At 43.0% G+C, this 18,214-nt stretch overlaps 2 protein-coding genes across 4 annotated transcripts in view; one reads left to right on the top strand and one right to left on the bottom strand.

The window, feature by feature from the left end:
• Positions 1–5,786, top strand: part of CDC42BPA (CDC42 binding protein kinase alpha (DMPK-like)) — a 188,274-nt gene extending 182,488 nt beyond the window's left edge. For all 3 annotated transcript variants that reach the window (XM_009881824.1, XM_009881817.1, XM_009881810.1), the window contains 3 exons: positions 2,567–2,684; positions 3,688–3,845; positions 5,041–5,786. In XM_009881824.1, the coding sequence (XP_009880126.1) occupies positions 2,567–2,684; positions 3,688–3,845; positions 5,041–5,172 (408 nt within the window). In that variant the 3' untranslated portion in view covers positions 5,173–5,786. The remainder of the gene's footprint in view (positions 1–2,566; positions 2,685–3,687; positions 3,846–5,040) is intronic.
• A 7,057-nt stretch (positions 5,787–12,843) lies between these two features.
• The window catches only part of ADCK3 (aarF domain containing kinase 3), a 35,580-nt gene continuing 30,209 nt past the window's right edge, over positions 12,844–18,214 (bottom strand). Inside the window, exons 11-14 of the mRNA XM_009881800.1 lie at positions 16,391–16,498; positions 15,569–15,634; positions 14,705–14,791; positions 12,844–14,245 (exon numbers count right to left, since the gene is read on the bottom strand). Of these exons, the coding sequence (XP_009880102.1) occupies positions 13,952–14,245; positions 14,705–14,791; positions 15,569–15,634; positions 16,391–16,498 (555 nt within the window). The 3' untranslated portion in view covers positions 12,844–13,951. The remainder of the gene's footprint in view (positions 14,246–14,704; positions 14,792–15,568; positions 15,635–16,390; positions 16,499–18,214) is intronic.

Here is an 18,214-nt window from a genome sequence, read left to right as displayed (position 1 = left end):
TTTTCCTGCTAGGATTTGATTTGTTGCTCTAAATGAGGGGTTTTTGTCTCTAAGTAAAGCAAGCTCAGGTTTCTTTTTTTATTTCTTTTATTTTCATTTGTTTTTAACTTGCTGCGTTTTGCTGCTTTGTAACTACCGCTAATAACTGCCATTTATTTTTGTTTGAATCCCCTTTCTGCATCATGTGCATATCACTTCCAGGGGTTTTGGTCCAAAATGCCAGGGTCTCTGACGTGTGCTTATTTTATTTTTACAACAAAGAACAATGAAAGACTTGCTTTGTGGAGAAACTTTCTACAAGGAATTACATGGACTTTGCAAACTGAGGTCATGAAACTAAACATCATTAGAATACACTGTTAAAATAAATGACTCTTTTTTCACACACTCACCCATTTCCTCCTTCCCCTGATGCCTCTGTGCTGTCTGCTCAGTCACTGTTAAGGAGGTTAATGCCTTACCATTAAACATAATTGTTCTCTTTGCGAAATAAACTATTGTAGGTTCAAGTACAAAAGACCTTCCTTGCAACTCCAGTGTACTACCCTCAGTGCACAGGTCTGCATGGTGCTGCACTTGAATTTCCTTTGTTTCTCAAAACCCAGCAGTAACTCATTCCTTAGCCCATTAGTTCCTCTGTGTGTTGTCAGGGGAGCCTCCCTTGTTTATGTACAGCCGGAATGCTTATACTTCTATCTGTAACTCAGGATGTTTATTGCGTGTGGAAGGACACAGGAGCAGAAATTTAGTATTTTGTACTCCAAAGTAGGTTGGTTGTTCACATTAAAAAAAAAAAAAAAAAAAAAAAAAAAAAAGAAGGGGGGGAAGGTAAGCAAGAGACACAGCAGTATGATCCCATAAATGATTTAAGAGACTTTTTTAAACCTTCAGGTATAAATCTTCATTGAGAATAGTGCAGCAATGGATGAGGGGAGAATTAAACAGGCCTTTTTCATTCGTAAGGTCTCTGATTCTCTTTGGTTGGTGTTTGAGAGAGATCTGGGAACAGGAGGAGAGATTTTAATTCTTTCTTGTTTGTTGCATGTTAAAAATCAGCCACTTGTAGCCCACTGGGAGAATGAGAAGCAAAGGTTGACTGTAAGAGCAAAGGGGTCTCTCTTATAGCAATAACTCTAAGGATCGTTGTAAGACTGGATTGACAGCAGTTGGTAACAATTATCTGATAAAGTCTGAATTGCATAAAATCTGTTCTTTACAAAGCCTCTATTTAATTATCCGTTTTAAAATGCAGTTAGAGAAATGAGTACTATCTGAGGGTCTCTGAGAATACCCTTGTAGGGGGTGGAATCTTTGTTCTGGTATGAAATTTCCATAACGTCTTAGCTTAAAAAGGCATTGCAATTGCAAATGTTGTTTTATGTGTGGCTACTTTATCTTAGATCAAGGATGGGGAAATAATTAAATATAAATAGGAAGAAATTAACAGTTACTGGGGGGTTGTTTTGTAAAGTGGAAATAAAGTAATGCTCAGAGCTACCTGCAGTTCTTTTCAAATTCTACATCTGTAAAGGTTCCCTAAACCTAATTCTAGTAAATGCTAATGACTTAATAGCGCAAATCATGTTAGGAGCAGGATGAAGTCTCATATTTAGGCAGAGATGAAATGAGACGCATGTGCATTAGAAAGTCCCTCTGGGCTAAGAAGCCAGCTCATATGCAGAGAAATGGACTAAGTAAACTGAGAACCCTTTTCCCTTAAGGTCAGCTGTAAGTTAACAGAAGCAGAAATAAAATCTCCTAGAACTCATTTCAAATTACCCTTTCCCCTTCTTTTAAAGACAACTTATGTTTAAGGAACTACCATATCCAAGTAGAGAAATTGTCTTTTATCTCTTTCTTTAGTAAAGGACCACTTCGGTCCAGTAACTTACAATTTAGAAAATCACACTGGAACTCTCAGGATGCAAAACAGGAGAGATAATCAAAATACGTAGAAAAACAGTGGCATGTGCTTGGTCATCCTCTTTGAGCAGGCTGAAAACAGGAGGCTCATTCTCACTTTGGCTCAACTGGTGTAGGTCTGGAGTAATGCTGGTAATACCTTTGGAATTACATAAGTAATTGAAATACGGATTGATCCACTATGTGTTCATAACTCTGCAGGCATTAGGGATTAACGTGGTTATTGTATAAAGTTACACGTGTGGCACAAATGATGGCACCAAAGAGAGAAATTTTAATAAGATCCTTGGAAGCTTGTGTTCAGAAAGAATGCAATATGCGATATAACTTGAATACATCTATAGCAGCTTAATTAGGCTTGCAAACCGTTCTTTCAAGGAAATTCTTGAATTGTTAGACATATTCTTTCAGTTGTCTGCATATGTCCATGTAATTCAGCACTTCACTATCGCGTTGCGTGTGCTTCCAGTCTCTGCACTAAACTGCAGAATATTATTTTGCACATTTTGCTGACTTGCTGCCCAGATAATTCAGCTCTGGTAAGGTTGGGGTTTGACTGTCTTTTGGGGCCTTCCTTCATAACATCCAAAGTCGAGCCAGCAGTGAATAAGTGAACATGTCGTTGTGTGTGTCTGCATTGCAGAATCTTCGGCCTCAGGAAAGTCGGACCGTATTCAGTGGCTCTGTCAGTATCCCATCGATCACAAAATCCCGCACAGAACCAGGACGATCGATGAGCGCAAGCAGCGGGTTAGCAGCACGTAAGCAAACAGAATTGCGTTGCTTTGGGGCCTATGCACAAGGATTTTTAGGGAAATGGCTACCTGCATTTGCTTCTATCCATACTGCTACTAGACAGGATTTTCAGAAGTGATGGCTGACTGTATTCCCATTGGGGGCAAGCACAGTATTTTAATCTTGCTTTCAGAGGAGCACATGAATAAGCAGCTAGCACTTTTGAGAGTCCCACATTCGTAATTTGTCAATTTTTTAAAACTGACATTAGAATTAAAATTACATTCTTAGCCTTGGGACTACTTTGCTGCTGCTTACGTGTTTTAAATCAGTGGCAAGTTGTACACAAGCTCCACGTTTATTAGATTTGTTGCTGAACTGTGTAGAGCTCTTGATGCCTCTCTTGCTGCTAGTGCAAAGAGAAAGCAATGGAAAACTGGCTGCTGGTATGGAAGAATTGCATTGCATTGGAAACACCTTTTCTGGTGCTGCCATGCTGCCTTTGTGTGCCAGAGTCAGCACAGTGACCTGTGCTGAAACCAGGCAAGTGGCTAAATAATGGACCACGTGAAAATAGAGGCAAGACTGGTGTCCCAGCTTTTCTAGGTTTTTTCCCTTCCTGTGGCACATGCCATGTTTTTTGCACATTGCCAACTGCTTGCAGAAAACGTGTCTGCTGTCATCTGTACCTGCCAGTATAACCCACCTACTGCCTGGGAAAAAGGGCACTGGAACTAGGCTGCCACCACAGCAGTTTTTACAATTGCTGTCTTTGTTGGAACATAGTGACTGTGTCTGTGCTGGGTAAAGTGTGCTAATGCTGACGTGCCAAGGGAGGGACCAGAGTATCCCTAGGAAAAACTTCAGCTGGCAGCAGACAAGATAAAAGCCCACAGAGCCTGCAAGCCATGAGCTGAGCATCTTGGGACATGCTGGAGGAAAGAAGAACTAACCAGAGAAATAGCTAACAAATTTCTAATACCTTGAGTGGGCACCTATAACACTGTTTAATTCCTTCACATATTTTAGGATCATCTGCACAAAACGGCAGTGCTTTGCGGAGGGAATTCTCAGGAGGTAGCTACGGAGCAAAGCGTCAGCCTATGGCATCGCCCTCAGATGGTTCCTTATCCTCTGGTGGCCTGGACCAAGGCAGCGATGCACCAACAAGGGACTATGACCGAGAGGTGAGTGACAGGAGAAAGAGGAGAAAATTTAAGTGTGTTGATAAAGGTGAGGAAGTTAAATTCTGTCATGGGTTTGGCTATAAGTTTGGGAGTCATTGACAATGGAAATTTGGATTTCCCGTATTTCTAGCTATCCTGATAAAAGACTTCGGTCAAACTGTGTCAGCTCTGGTCCTGGTATTTAACATGCATTCCTTACCTGGAGACACGTGGGTAGCGAGGCTCCTAAAAACACTGTCCCAGTAAAGTAACAGCTTGATAGTGACCTATCACAGCTTGAAGTGGTGATGTTTCTTCTGCCCTTTATTTGCAAAGACTCTTAAGCTATCTTAGCAACCATTTCACAGCAGACATTTTGTACTCAGAGTGCCTGGAGTTAACAAGGTAATTTAAGAATTATCATATAATAATTTCATTTGGAGCAGAAACTGGATTTAGTAATTTATATTCTGTGCAGAACAAGACTATCCTTATGATAGAACTGCAGTCCTGCCTAGTGCTGAACTCAGTCCCTCCAGCCAAGAATATTTTACATGGGAGGGTTCAATCTGAAGTTGGCCTGCAAAACTTCCCCAGCCCATTTTCTTACCAAGGATTGAGAAAATTAGACATCACACAGGCTTTTCACAGCACTGAATATATTGTTTCAGTTGAAGCTGGAGGGCAGCTGTCAACCCAAACTTAAGCTGAGACACAGTTGCATTCTACTGTACTCTGGAAGATCCAACTGAAGTAACTTGATTAGGATGCTTTGAATTAATATCCTGGGAGTGACATAGAAGAGGTAGCTGTGATGAGGCCCATACCATAAAAATTCCTCAGTTTAGTGCAAGGGCATCACAGATCGTAATCTGTGAAAAGGCAGGAGCCATTGTAACTTCACAGGCAACCCAGATTTGTACACTCAGTTGAGTAAGAGGCCCTCGGCAACACACAGACTGTAAGAATCCCACAGATGTTGTGTCCTTGTCAGCATCGGTTATGACTGCTGAAACAGAGTGATCTGACCGTGTACTCTTAACTCTCCCCAGACCAGGAAATTCTGAGCCGAAAAAAAATTCCTCAGTATTTTTGGACACAAGCAAAATACATGGAGACCTTTGAATTCAGTCACCCGTTGCTCAGACACCCTCAGTCACTCTCAAACTTGCTATCCTGTTACTTACTGGTGTTCTTCTGTGTCTTTGGGCTGCAGGACTCTGACTCTCCGAGACACTCTACGGCATCAAACAGCTCCAACCTCAGCAGCCCTCCCAGTCCGGTTTCTCCTCACAAGACCAAGAGCCTCTCCCTGGAGAGCTCTGACCACGTGAGTTGGGACTCATGAACTGCTTCAGCATTCAGATTTGACATCACAGCAGTTTGCTGTTCCCATGGCTGTCCCCTTCACTTGTTCCAGTTCTCACCTTCATCATCCTAACCCTCCCCATTCCCTGTCTGAAAGTGATCTGGGAGTGGGGTACAGAGGAAGGTAAAAGCTGGTCATCTTCAGCACCGTTTGGCACTGCCTCACCCTCCCTTCCCCAGATTTGACAGCAGCAAATGAGCAAAGCTCGGGTGTTGGTAAATATCAGATGCCGTAGATTTGTATTAGTGCTGGTTTCATTTTTGTGGTTACAGCTGCTTCCTTTTTAAAGACATATTTATCCTACCCCCCTTCCACTTCCCAAAAAGTAGCTTAAGTAGACCAGACCAGTATCAACAAGAGAAAATTCAGAGGGATTTTGTTTTCATACAATAGCTCGTTGTACTGTACAAAAGTAGCACAGAGACTCCTTCCCCTGCATGGGGAACGATCAGTATGTCAGAGGCACATAAAAGCTTTCAGCCACCACGTTTGAATGTCAATCTGATTGTCGCCAGCAAATCCTTATTGATTAAAATGATGCATATTTTACTACAGTACAGAGTTTAAATAAATACGCAGATGTTAGAGTAAAATACGTATGTATATATTCAAAGAAAAAAAGCATTGTGTATGCAGCAGAAGATGGATGCTTATTTAAGAGAGCCTTTAATTTAAGATTTGTGTTGTCCCTGTTTTCATGCTTGGTAATATACAGACTTGGAGGCCTGGCCTAAAACCTTTTGCAGGACAGATGTTCTTTTTGTGCAGCACTCGCTGCGCTGCCAGGAGATGTCCCTGCAGTGCTTTCACATTTCTTTACTTCTGGTGGTAGCATAACTGAAGCTATAATTCCTTCTTTCGCGTTAATCCCCATCCTTTGCAAAAATGACAATGATTGGAAAGCAGCCCCCTGCCCCGATGACTGAGGGCACCAGTCAGCCAGGTGGCTGCTAGCCGTGCAGCTGAGGAACCTTACGGCACGCTACAGTAGAGGTCCTTACGGCAGCAAGGGAGTTCATTGCAGGTTTCCGCAGGAAAACTGTTTCCCTGGGTCAGCCTTTGACCAGGTTTAACTCAAAAGGGAGCAGTCTTCCACATCTCCTTCACCATCCCTAACCAGAAAACTGTTACTGTTGTTACCAAATACTAGTTGCTAATACACATCAGCCAAATGAGTGCCCTTAGCCCGAAGCTAGCCGTGGCTGGCTATGCTGTCACTGTAGCAACAAAGAACCTTGAAGACTGACCTCACACTGTTCACACTGTGGTAGACGAAGATGCCTAGTCACCCACAACTGCTGTGCTGGCAAGGTTGGTTTTCCTCTCCCTCCTACCCGGGCTGCGGGTTTGTGCAATTTGCAGTTGTTTCTATGTGCTCACCTGCTGTTTGGTCCCAATAGCAGGTCAGGTTGGAGGGCAGAAAGTATTGCGGTGGAAGACAGACCACTGAAGTTGCAAAAATAAATAAAAAGCTGAAGCTGGTCACGCAGTCAACAGAATAAAGGGAGAGACTGATGTACAAGTGGATGGTAAGAGGAAGATGTCTCTTCTTTTTAGTTAGCAAGGCAGATGTGTTTTTCATTTGGGAGTGTGTTCAAATGAGCCTCTCTTCTCAGTAGTGTTGTTGCTGGCTTTATACTATGACCATACTCAAACATCTAAGGGCTTTTTGTATTTAGAATACTGTTTTTTGTGGGTGTCAGACACTTGTTACGGCTCTTATTAAACCATTCCATATTCTTGCAGTCAGCAGTATATAATGTTTCACCCACAGAGATGTTTGGAGTTTTCCAGTTTCTGTCTTCCCAATAGAAGTTATAGTCAAGTTCAAACCACGTACAGTAATTTCCATGTGTGATCTAAATGTGAAATAGGGAGTGAGACACACATCACCTAATCCATGTAATCATGCTGGGTCTCCTTGGTAAGATTTCTCTTTCACTCTTAATCAAGAGGCTTGTCCCCGTTTAAGCTCATTCGATGTTATTTTGGGACAGGAATTCAAGAAATTATTTTAGAAACCATCATATCAAAAGCCTGTCTCTCTCCTGTTTGGGTTTTTCAGAGCAGCAAGCTGGTTGCGTTGTTTGTTTTCGCTTCAAAGCTACTACTTTTGCAAGCCTGGCATTTAATATTAAAAGCTTTAGCAAACAGCTAAGCACTGGAAATTAATTCCTTCCAGAAAAGTTTTCAGTCTTTCTGAGGGACAGATAGGCAGGGCGTTATTGGCATTATTGAAATTCCACATCAGCTTCTTTTTAAAGGCTGCATAGTATAAAAGCTTCAAGTATAGCCACTGCTTTTTCCCCACAATTCCCTCCTTTTGGTGAAGCATGTCCACATACTTTTCAGAGCCTTTGCAGACTAGTTTTGTATTTACTGTATGTTGTATTTAAACATTAATCTTATTTTGATGTTGAGAGAAGGCATTTAAACAGCAGTCATTTAAGATAGAGCAGCCTGCGTGACAGTCCCCTGAGTGAGGGTCACAGGACTTTTTTTGTGGATTTTTTTTTTTTTTTGCAGTTGAGCTAATGCTCTATCTGAAAATGGAACCCAAAGAGCCACGATACAGCAAACAATTAAATCAAGTAAACCCCTATGTTTACTCTGTTACGGTGCCTGCAACCTATTGGTATCAAAAACTGACATTTTCAGGCAGAGCGTAGGTCAGCTGTGTTATAAAACTAAGCTCTAGAGGATGAGAGCTCCACAGGCCTACACTGTTTGTACGCCACAGTTTCTAAGCCTTGGCAGTCTCCTTTAGGATTACTGTATTTAATCATTAGTTTGGTACTGTGCATTTTTATACGCATCTGTTCAAAAGAGAAACAGCAACTGTTCTCTCAGTTGAAAAGCAAATGACCACATCACTTATTTTAAAAGAGAAAAGTTGTCCTAGGACTTGAATAGCTTTATATATTTGGGGACCATTTGATTATACACTCAATTTTAAACCACACTCATCTTTTTTTGTTGGTATGAACACTGAAAACATACGCTTACTGTAGCTGAGCTTTTGAAATACTCATTGGGCTAGGAAAAGTAACTTGGTCATTTGAACTGTAAGACTCTTGACTGGTATCTCGAAGACAGTTGTCTCTTAAGGTTTGATGTTTGCTACTTTGCACTGTAGCATTGCTTCAGCTTCACAGTTAGAGGGCTGTGTTTTGTTCAGGGAGCTTAAAATCTCCCATTGAATTTTTGACTGTAGCATATGTTCTCTGTACACAGTATGTATCTAGCTGATTTTTTCCTTTTGGCTGAGACTGAAGGTGTTTGCATTTTTGACACTACTTAAACATATGGGTTCTTGGGTTTTTGCATTTTTTTGTCTCTCTTGATGGCAACAGAGGATCTGAACAGATTCAGGCAGCTACTAAGGATTCCAGGTTGTAAAATGAAAAAGGTTTGGTAAATAGTTTTCCCCTGCACATGTGCACACACATTTCATAAACCCAAAAGCAGGGTTATAATACTCTTTTCTCTCTTGCCACCTTTGACCTGTAGAAGACAGCTGGTGGTTTCTAAAAGACATTCCTGAGGCTGTGGTGAAGTAGTTGCTTCTTTTCCTCTCAGTTAGTTGCTGTGGCTTCTTATGAATGTGTATTTTGCCCATTTAAACGAGTTTCAAAACTGAGTCAGGAATGTTATCTTTTTGATTTGATTCTGATAGAATTACAAGCCAGGTGTGTTATTCTCAGGTACACGGCAGAGGGAAGTTAAAGGTCTTGTCATACCAAAAAAGTCCAAAAAGCATAGTGTATTTAGAGAAATGTAGTTTAACCGCACCTAACTCATTCACAGAGTATGTCAGCCTTTCAAAACCAGTTGGAGTATTAACACAGAAACAGATTCTGGCACCATCTTGTCTTGCATGGCCAGACCCTGAATGAATGACAGGACAAACATGCTCTTGGGTGGAAGGTTTTTTGGTTTGGGGTTTGTTTTTTTTTTCCCATTTTATGCACGCTGTTTAATTTTAAATGAACACATTAAGGGTAAAATTTATTGCAGTGCAAGTACCCATACCTCCTGAGCCTTAGTCTGAGAATCAAAGTGGCACATAGTAGCTTCTGCTGTGGTTTTTTTTGTTAAGAGGAGTCAGTTCCATGGAGGAAATGGGACAACTTTCTGCACTAACACAAACTGCACCCTTCCACGTGCTTTGTGTTCACACCGTATTTGATAAACACCCCCAGAAACTGCTCTGCTGCAGGCTTCCCAGTCTAAATTCCAACTCTACTTTCTCTTTCATTCCAGCCGCAGCTCAGTATGACCTATTTTCATTCAGCATTTAAGAAAGTCTCATCCACAGGGAAGAAATCCACAAACAAACCAGTGTTGGTATTTCAGAGCAATTATACCTGCCTTTTTATGTATGACAGTTTCATATCATTTATTTTTAAAATATGTTTTTTAGGTTTTTCATTGTAATATTATTGTACAGTTTTGCATGGCATAGATGTAATCACTTTTTTGTTTTAGAGTATAAAAGCTGACAAGTGTGCGTGTGGGGGAAAGATTCTGCTTTTTGCCTCTTCTCACTATTTTGTTTAATGCCCTCAATGTTGTAGGGGACATTGTAAGAGATTCTCTGCTACAGAACAATGATGTAGATTCTTTTGCACAGAAATATTTAAGGTGGAAAAGTCAACAATGTAAAAATGACTTCCCACCAATATTTTATGTTGGTAACACACTTAATATTAACCTACTTTGATGTACTGCAATAAAACAGGGAACTGTTAGAAATGCAGAGGTTCTGTCTTTTTTTCCTACCTCCTCATGTTAAGTTTTGAGGAGGAAATGGAAAGGGGAATAATAGTGTTCTTGAAGATAAAACCAGCATGTTGTAACACATCTGCGCAAATACACAGTGGAAAGAAAAGGAATATATGAGAAAATGGATTTCTCTCTTAACAGCTTTCAGAAAAAATCACCAGCCCCTCTTTGAAGATTCAAAGTCAAGCCACCTTATACCACAGTATATTTTACTTCATCAAATACAGTGTTCCTAGCCTTTTTCTTAGGTCATTTGTTCTGTGCCAATAGTTGTAGTCAATGTTTCTGATGTTCCTCTTTCATTTAGTTATACATCAAATGTTTCAGCTGTTCTAGTGTTAGAGGCTGAATTCTTACTTATTTCTGAGCTCCCGGCATCAAATTGACTTTTGTGCATCTTTAAGTGCATCTCAGAATACCTGTGACGTTTTGTGTGTGCCCTGACCCTTTCCCATTATCCACCAGTTCCTCACAATTCAGCCTAGGATTTTCTTCATACCAGAAACTGTCTGTCTCCTCTTCATTTATTACCCTGTTTGTGAAAGTCCTAGCTTTGCTTACGTGCTTCCATCACCCCCTTTCTTGCAGTAGGAATACAGGACGATGCTGTTACTGATCCTGTGTTGCCAACAGTGCCAGACTGGGCATTCTCCCATTACCAAAAACAACCAGCAACCCCCTCCAGAAACAGTCAGCACACTACCCACTTCTTACAAGGGCACAGGCTACCTTACTGCAGAGAAACATTTGATCCTGTCCCTCTCCCTCAGTCAAAACTATTACTTTCTCAGCCCCCCACTCTAGCTTACGTGGATTTAAGCCTGGGGGCTGATCCTATTTAGGCCACTGCAAGTCTCTCCTACCCCCTGTAGCTCTGTGAAATACCATCTGTTTCCTGCGCTCTGACTTTTACAATCAGTGCTATATTTCTGATTTTCCAGTGTTCCACAGTTGCACCCTCACAGCTGTGAAGGTCTTGGGAAATGGGGCTTCTATTGTCAAGGGATTTGGACATTAGAAAAGCAGAAACTGAACTGCATGATAGGCTTCCTGTTCAGCTCCTCAGCATTCATTTTTTGTTTTGATCCAGCAGCCAAGTTGACAAAAGAAAGAAGGTAGAAAAAAAAAAAAATCACTGCTACCACATGTAGCCTGAATCTTGATTCTTTAGAATGGACAAATCCCTGTCTTCAGTGAAGCAGGTTTAACCTCCACCTTGCCCTGTGGAACAGTTTTGTGCAAGAGGATTTTTCTAGAACTTAGAAACTTGCTGCAGCAGAGAAATGTTCATATCCTTAACCTACATGTGTAGTTCAAGCAAATGCACTAGCTTTTACAGAACAAGCAGTAGTGAGATCAAGTGTTTTTGCTTGCTGTAAAATGTCATGACTTCTTTGAGTTGAAGCCAGAGCACAGTCTTTCTGGCTCACCTTTTCTCCACTGCTGTTACACTGACATGCAATTCCACAGGTCACCAATCTCTCTGGGCAAATCTATAGAAACTATTAATGCTTTTAGAACATACACAAAAGGCTGGGAGAATTAGGGACCGAGAGCTCTAATTAGCTCTCCAAAGAAACATCTTGCTTTCTGCTAGTTGCTACCCTTTAGGCAAATGCAAAACAACTCCATTGTTCAGCTTGATGTTATTCTTTAACAGGCTGTCTCTCAAAGGAAGAGAAATGTTTGTGAGAGTTAAACACTCATGCCCCAGCATGGTATACAAAAGATCTGTGGTCACGCGAACGAGTGCATACCAATCTCACCTACTTGTGCTTACTGGAAACAGGGAACTGTAATGCTCTTCATATTATTTTGCCACCTTTACAAGTTCTCTGAACATACTGGCTCTGAATCTTCAGTTTCAGAAATTTTGCTCTGAAGTTCACCTAAGCCAATTCCCTTGTCAGCTCTTTATACTTTGTTTTTTAATCTTTAACATAAGCATTTAACATCTGAAACAATTCCACTGTTTTTACAGCAGCAAGGTCTAGATCCAATGTCTATCAGAACCCAAAACGACAAGGAAAGTTACTCTATCAGTGTACAAAGTTAAACAGCTTAATGCAAAACTATTACTTCACTGAACAGCAGAGTTCACTCCTCTCAAAGGGTTAGGAATAACCTGACCAGTACTTTTAGTGGAATTAAACACTGGATCTTTCTCAACCAAGTCTTAAATGAAGCAGTTTAAATGTTTATGATCTTGCAATAAAGGTAATACAATAACCTGTTTTCTATTTCTCAGAGGTCCCTCCTGAGAGGGACCATTTATTCACTTACCTGTTCTTTACCTCTGGAAGTGTCAGCCGCCAGGATTTCTTATGTACTGAAGTTTAAGGTCATACAACCTCTGCATTTCTGGGCTGTGTTAACTGAGTAGGACCAGCTGAGCCTGCTGCTAAATATCTGGCACTTGCCAGATAAGGACATCTGCCTTACTAGCACCAGGTAAGCATCAACTCCAACAGTCACACTCGCTTCACAAGTGGAGGAAAGGCAGAGACCCATGGCCAGGAGACTGGTAACAGAGTGGTTAAAACAAAGGAAGACAAGAAAACAAGTCAAAAACAATTTTCATGGCCAGACAGATGTTCAGTCTGATGTCCTGCCTCCTGGTAAACTTGTCACCATCACTGTTAGGACTAGCGGCACAGCTGCAATGGCAAGATGAAGGAATAAACAGGCCATAGATAGATGGCTTTACAAGGGTAGTAGCAATTCTTTCGGCAAACTACTGCAACAAGAGGAGACTTGGAAGCATCTCCTTCTGCGCCACTCCTGTTTATCCCACAGAACAGGACACGGTTCACTTGGCTATTCATTACCGCACCAGAAGATGAAAAAAACCTGCAGGCAGAAGGCCCACCGCACAAGCACTTTTTTATTGAAACCAGGAAGTCGTACAGGTACAGGCTTTGTACAAAAATCTAAGAAAGTAAATTTCCTAGCTTGACTCCAATAGTTTAAAACTGTGCGTTTGGTTTTAAATGTGTGACATTTCATCAAAAGCTTGAAATGCTCATGAGAGACACTATGTGTTTGTCTGCCTTGCCGTAAGTTCTGCATTACAGGAAAACAGGGAGACAGACAGACTAGGCTCTTAGTTAGGAATCCAGCAAGCAATTGGTGTCAGAGTTGTAGCTTATCTAACTCGCCCTCGGGAAAGCTGATGCCTACCAGACAGTGAAGAATCTCACTATTTGTGCTCAGATATAGCTCTGTTGATTACATATTTGACTCCCAGAACTGAGATAGGTTGTGTGAGTGTAGGTGTGTGTTTAAAACATTGGCACTCAATTCTCAGATTTTTAAAATGTTTCCTATGTTTAGCTTGCAAGCCAAAAAGAGGCAGAAAGCATAAAACTTCATCCTATGTACACACACACAAACACACCCCTTGCATTAAATCCATGTCAGTAAAATCCAGGAGGGTTCTTAGACTGCCACCACTTGACTTACAAAAATGGGAGGGAGGTGCTGAATGTGTCTGTGGTAGGGTACACCTTAGTATTTCATTCTCTAATTCACAGTATGAGACCTACTTGAATTCCACCTTAGCATGAAAGAGGGAAGTTTTTTAAAAAACGATTTTTGGAGAATTACAAACAGGTTTCAATATTAAATTCTGCTCTTCCTTCCCCTACTTGTTATAAAACCCAATCAATATGCAGCCACCATCACAATGTTAAAAATGCATTCAAGGTAGTTGGCTGGTGCCTTGAAACAGTACGGAAGCACTCAAGATGATAGTTTCCTGCAAGCCGTGGACTGTACTGGCAGTCAGCGTAGGACAGACACAGCATGAAAGAACAGCTTTTTCCATGTGAAACGCACACGTGGCTTCCAGGGCACAGGCTGCTGCATCTCAAGAGGATCGAGAGCTGGGGTGCAACGCATGGGAGGCTAGAACGCTCTCTGCAAGGCTCAGATGAACTGCGCCCTCAGAACACAACATTTTAGTTCATTCTTACTACTCCTCTGGCTTCTTGCCCCTACTGCTCCAATATTTGCTATACGCCTCTTGGAACATGTTTTTGCAGGGAATTTTGGCCTTCAGTTTGGTGCAGATAAGGAAAGAACCCCCCATCTTCCGATGAAGAGAGTAGGTCTCCTCTGGCGGAGGGACAAGCCGATGCTTCAGCATGACTGGGATTAAACCATGGATCTTTTCAGTGGTGCTTTGGTTGCCGAAATCAAAAGGTTCCTCAGATGCAAAAGCCTCTCCCAGGATGAGGACAGCATTTAAGTGGGCATCTTCCATTTCCTGCCCAAAAGGAAAGAGGCATAAGTAACATCACTAGCCATTTTAATCACCAGGGAGGAAAAGGACAAATGCTAGTGCTAACAGCAACAGCTCAGGACAAATACTTTACTATCCCACAACAAAGGTTAACCTCCAGCCCCCAGCAAGACTGATGAGCGTTTGGTTAATACAGTTTCAAGCAACTAAACCTTCCAGAAGGCCATCGGCCCAGAAGTCTACCACCTGCAGGGTCTTTTTGGGGGAAGAGAAGGAAGCGATTTTGAGGCTAGTTGTATCATCATTACTGAACCCGGCCCGAAAAGGAAGTAAGAGAACAAAAGCAAAAACCTTTTTTGCCTTACCCTTAACAGGGCTTTGAGAAGGACATTGGCTTTTGCCACAAGAAATATGGCAAAGTCCACAGACCCGCAACAAGCTTATCAGCGGCCACCACTAATAGCAGACCCTTCTGCTCCGTACCTTGACTTCATAGCCAGTGAGGAATTTCATTTCAATGGACTTCTTCAGTACTCTCTCTCTGTCCATGTCAGCAGCTGCCTTGATTACCTGAATAGGAGGAACACTTTCAATGGAGCTAGATGTCTGAAGAGTGTTTTAAGTACAGGACTACTACACAGGCTACAGGTACACGTGCTGCCCGCTTGCTTCCTTGCCTCTGCTCTCATCTTCAGGGGCCTGCATCTTCGCCAGTTTAAGAGCTACTGGCAAAAAGATACAGCTTCTGGCTCTCTAAAGCTACACATAGCTACACAGAGAATTTAAGAAACATCAAAAAAGCTTCACAAATCAATCAGCCCCTCCCCAACAAATTAATAGAGCTAAGTGTGAGAAGCTTTAGGTGACATCTGCTGGCCCCTGCAGCTTGATTTAGCAAGTGCAGAACATGGTCATCACAAAGGAAGCACATAAATTTATCAGTCTGTAAGCAAGCTAGAAATCACAGGAAGAGACAGCGAACAGGACAAGCAATTCCTGCATACCTTCATATAAAAAAAATTTTAAAACCCACATCACTGAATTCCGAGTGCTCTGATATATCCTGCTGCCCCAGTCTCCCAGTAAGCAACATTACAGTTCTCCATGTTTGTCATGCAATTTAAACATCCAAACTCAGATAGCCAGAGGCTTGCAGCAGACATGCAGAAGTCTATGGTAAGGGATGAAACAGGAACAGAGATTTTTCTCTCGCGTCCAGCCCTGCCTCCCTCCGTACCCAAAGTGGATTCAAGTGCAAAGTGATACAGCTAAGAGATGTGCATAATTTCAAAAATACTCTAAGATGACCCCTAGTGCAGCACTCTAGGACACGGAGCAAGTCCTCACCTCTATGTAGACATCTGTGAACTTCTCATCAAACCCTCGTGTTGCTCCAAAGTCCAGCAGGGCCACCTGGAAGTGGACAAGCCCATCTGTATTACAGTATCAACTACTCAAGTACAGCCTGACCTTAAGAAGATTCCTGATGTCTTCAGGAAGCTTAGCTGGCTGGAGAGCCTTTCCACTGCAGCTCAGCTTCCCCCTAACTCCTGTATTCCCCGACAGCAGCACAAACATTTGCACTAGTACATGGCAGAGGAGGTATGGCCTGTGCTCACATTGTCACACCTGCTCAGCTGATAACTCTGCTCAGGCTTTCTGTGTGGGGACAGAGCAGCACAGAACCTTTTCCCAGCATTTTGCAACACAGACCTCAGGGATGAACAAGCAATTCCATCTGACCTGCAGAGCACAAGAGGGCAGCCAAACCAACAGGCAGGACATCTGCAATTGCTACCCATATGTTCAGCACAGCACAAAACAAGAGCATTCAAAGAGTCCTTGGCTCAGGAGTGCCCTAGCAGAGCACTGCCAGCTACAACTTCCCACTGACCAGCTTCAAAACAGACCTTGAGGCTAAGGAAGCAGCTGTGACTGGATCTAAGGCCAAAGATGTGCAGCCACTGCTACAGAAGCCCTGCTCTCCCACCTAGAGCAAGTGAGAACAAGTGGCAAAGGGGCAGGCTTCACCGTCCTACCTGCCCAAGGCTCAAGGACGGGAATCGGAGAATCTCAGTATGGGCTCTTTACACTCTGGGAGTGGGGAATAATCAAAAGCTGGTGAAAAACAGCTCTTGTACAGGCAGAACAGCGGCTGCTTGGGCTTACCTTGTGCAACTGCGGGTCATAGAAGAAGTTTGACCAGTTTGGGTCAGTCTGCATGTACCTAAACTCAAACAGCTCCCGCAGACACAGGACCAGGATATTGTGACAGATCTTGAAAAACAAGGAGAAAAAGAAGCGAGTCAGGAGGGCAGCAAGCCCTACTCACATCTAATTTAAAACAGGCATTAGCAAACAGGGAACACATCACCACACTGGCAGGAACTATCTGCTCCATGCTGCAAAACTCCTAAAAAGGTGAGGGAGCACCTCTCAGCAACTCCCAGCCCACACCTGCCGTGGGACACCCTTAGCAGACAGCACAGATGCCACGCAAGTTTTACATCAGCCTGAGCTGTAGTTCATATCAGCCCTTGACATGCCTCCAGAGAGGCTGCTACCCTGTATCTGGCAGCCGAGAACAGCAGGCTCCAGGGGTCATCCAACTGCATGTGTTACTTGCATCCTGGTCCTGCCTTTTACCTTCCCAGCTTTGACTACTCACTTGGTTGTTCCTTTGACAGCAAAGGAACATCTTCACATTCAGCATTACAGCCCACCCTAGTGGAAAGTTCTGCAGGACCCTCGCCAAAATGAAGCCAATGCAACTCAGGGGGAATAAAATGCAGTCCCAGGGCATTTTAAGTTAAAGGCCCAACGAAGCTGAAGAGGGGAGTCTCTTTCTGTAAAGCTACCAAAAAAACATACAGAGCTAAGACCAAACCGTTATTGAAAAAGGTCTTCACTAGATATACACACACGTGCCATGTCCTCCTCAGCCAAGTTGAAGGGCTGAACACTGACCCAGCTTGATGGAGGAGCAGACGACCCACACCTTGGGACTGAGAGGCACAAGGAAAGCAAGGGTAGCAGTCCCTGAAGAGCCCACTGCTGAATTACATACTACAGGAGAGCTTTTCTGTGAGGATATTTAAGCTGGAGCCTGTTCACCAGAAGAACTGCCAGCCTCATTCTGCTCCTCTTCAGCTTCTGCCAAGCTCAGTGAAACATCATATCGAAGAGGGAGGGAGGCGAGCACCAAATGCAAGCCAGACCCTGCTACAGGACACTGCCATTTGGGTCAGAAGGCTGCCGGCCAGCCAGGCCAGTCACTTATAGGAAAGAAAGGCTGTTCCTGCAGCAACACCCCACCTCACAGCCTTTTAAAAGCAGACCTGATGATACAGCAGCTCATCAGAGGGGACGAGCCCTAAGAACAGACAGCTCAGGGGTCACAGGCAGCCAGCTCTAGCATAGCTTTGAGTCCGATGTGATGCTGAGATCTGTTTATCTAGAGGAACATATTCTGCCCTCTTCCCCAGTGACCTGCTAACAGCTGAGAGCTCCCACCAAAACAAAAAAAAAAAAAGGAAAAATCCAAATACCAGGACAGTTATTTCTGCTACTGCAGCAGCTGCTTGTCCCACCACAGCACTCCAATCCCTTGCTATATTCAGCACCAACGCCTACCCATCCCCACACCGCCCTCCTGTTTACCAAGAGGTACTTTTCCAGCAGCCCTGTGCAGCAGCCCATGGGTCAGTCCCACAGGAGGAGATGACACTCAACTGCTTGCACCAAGATGATTCTGCACTCCTGCCCAAAAGAGAACTGCAAAACAAGACCCTTCTCTGCTATCTGGCAATCCCTCACAAATCTAAGGTCATCAGAAACAGGGCATCTAGGAGTTATGCAGCTCGGCCACCTCCCTTTCAGCCATGCTTGCCATTCACCCCCTCCAGCCCCTCCCTGCTGAATGCTGGAGACTGCAAAGCCCAGACTAGCCTGGAGAAACTCTGACATTACTGCCAAATTCACTACACAGAAATC

The sequence above is a fragment of the Charadrius vociferus genome, unplaced genomic scaffold, assembly GCF_000708025.1.
Source record: "Charadrius vociferus isolate BGI_N301 unplaced genomic scaffold, ASM70802v2 scaffold610, whole genome shotgun sequence".
Classification (NCBI taxonomy): Eukaryota; Metazoa; Chordata; class Aves; order Charadriiformes; family Charadriidae; genus Charadrius; species Charadrius vociferus.
The sequence above is the reverse complement of the archived record's forward strand: the minus strand, read 5'-3'. Positions and strand labels throughout refer to the sequence as shown.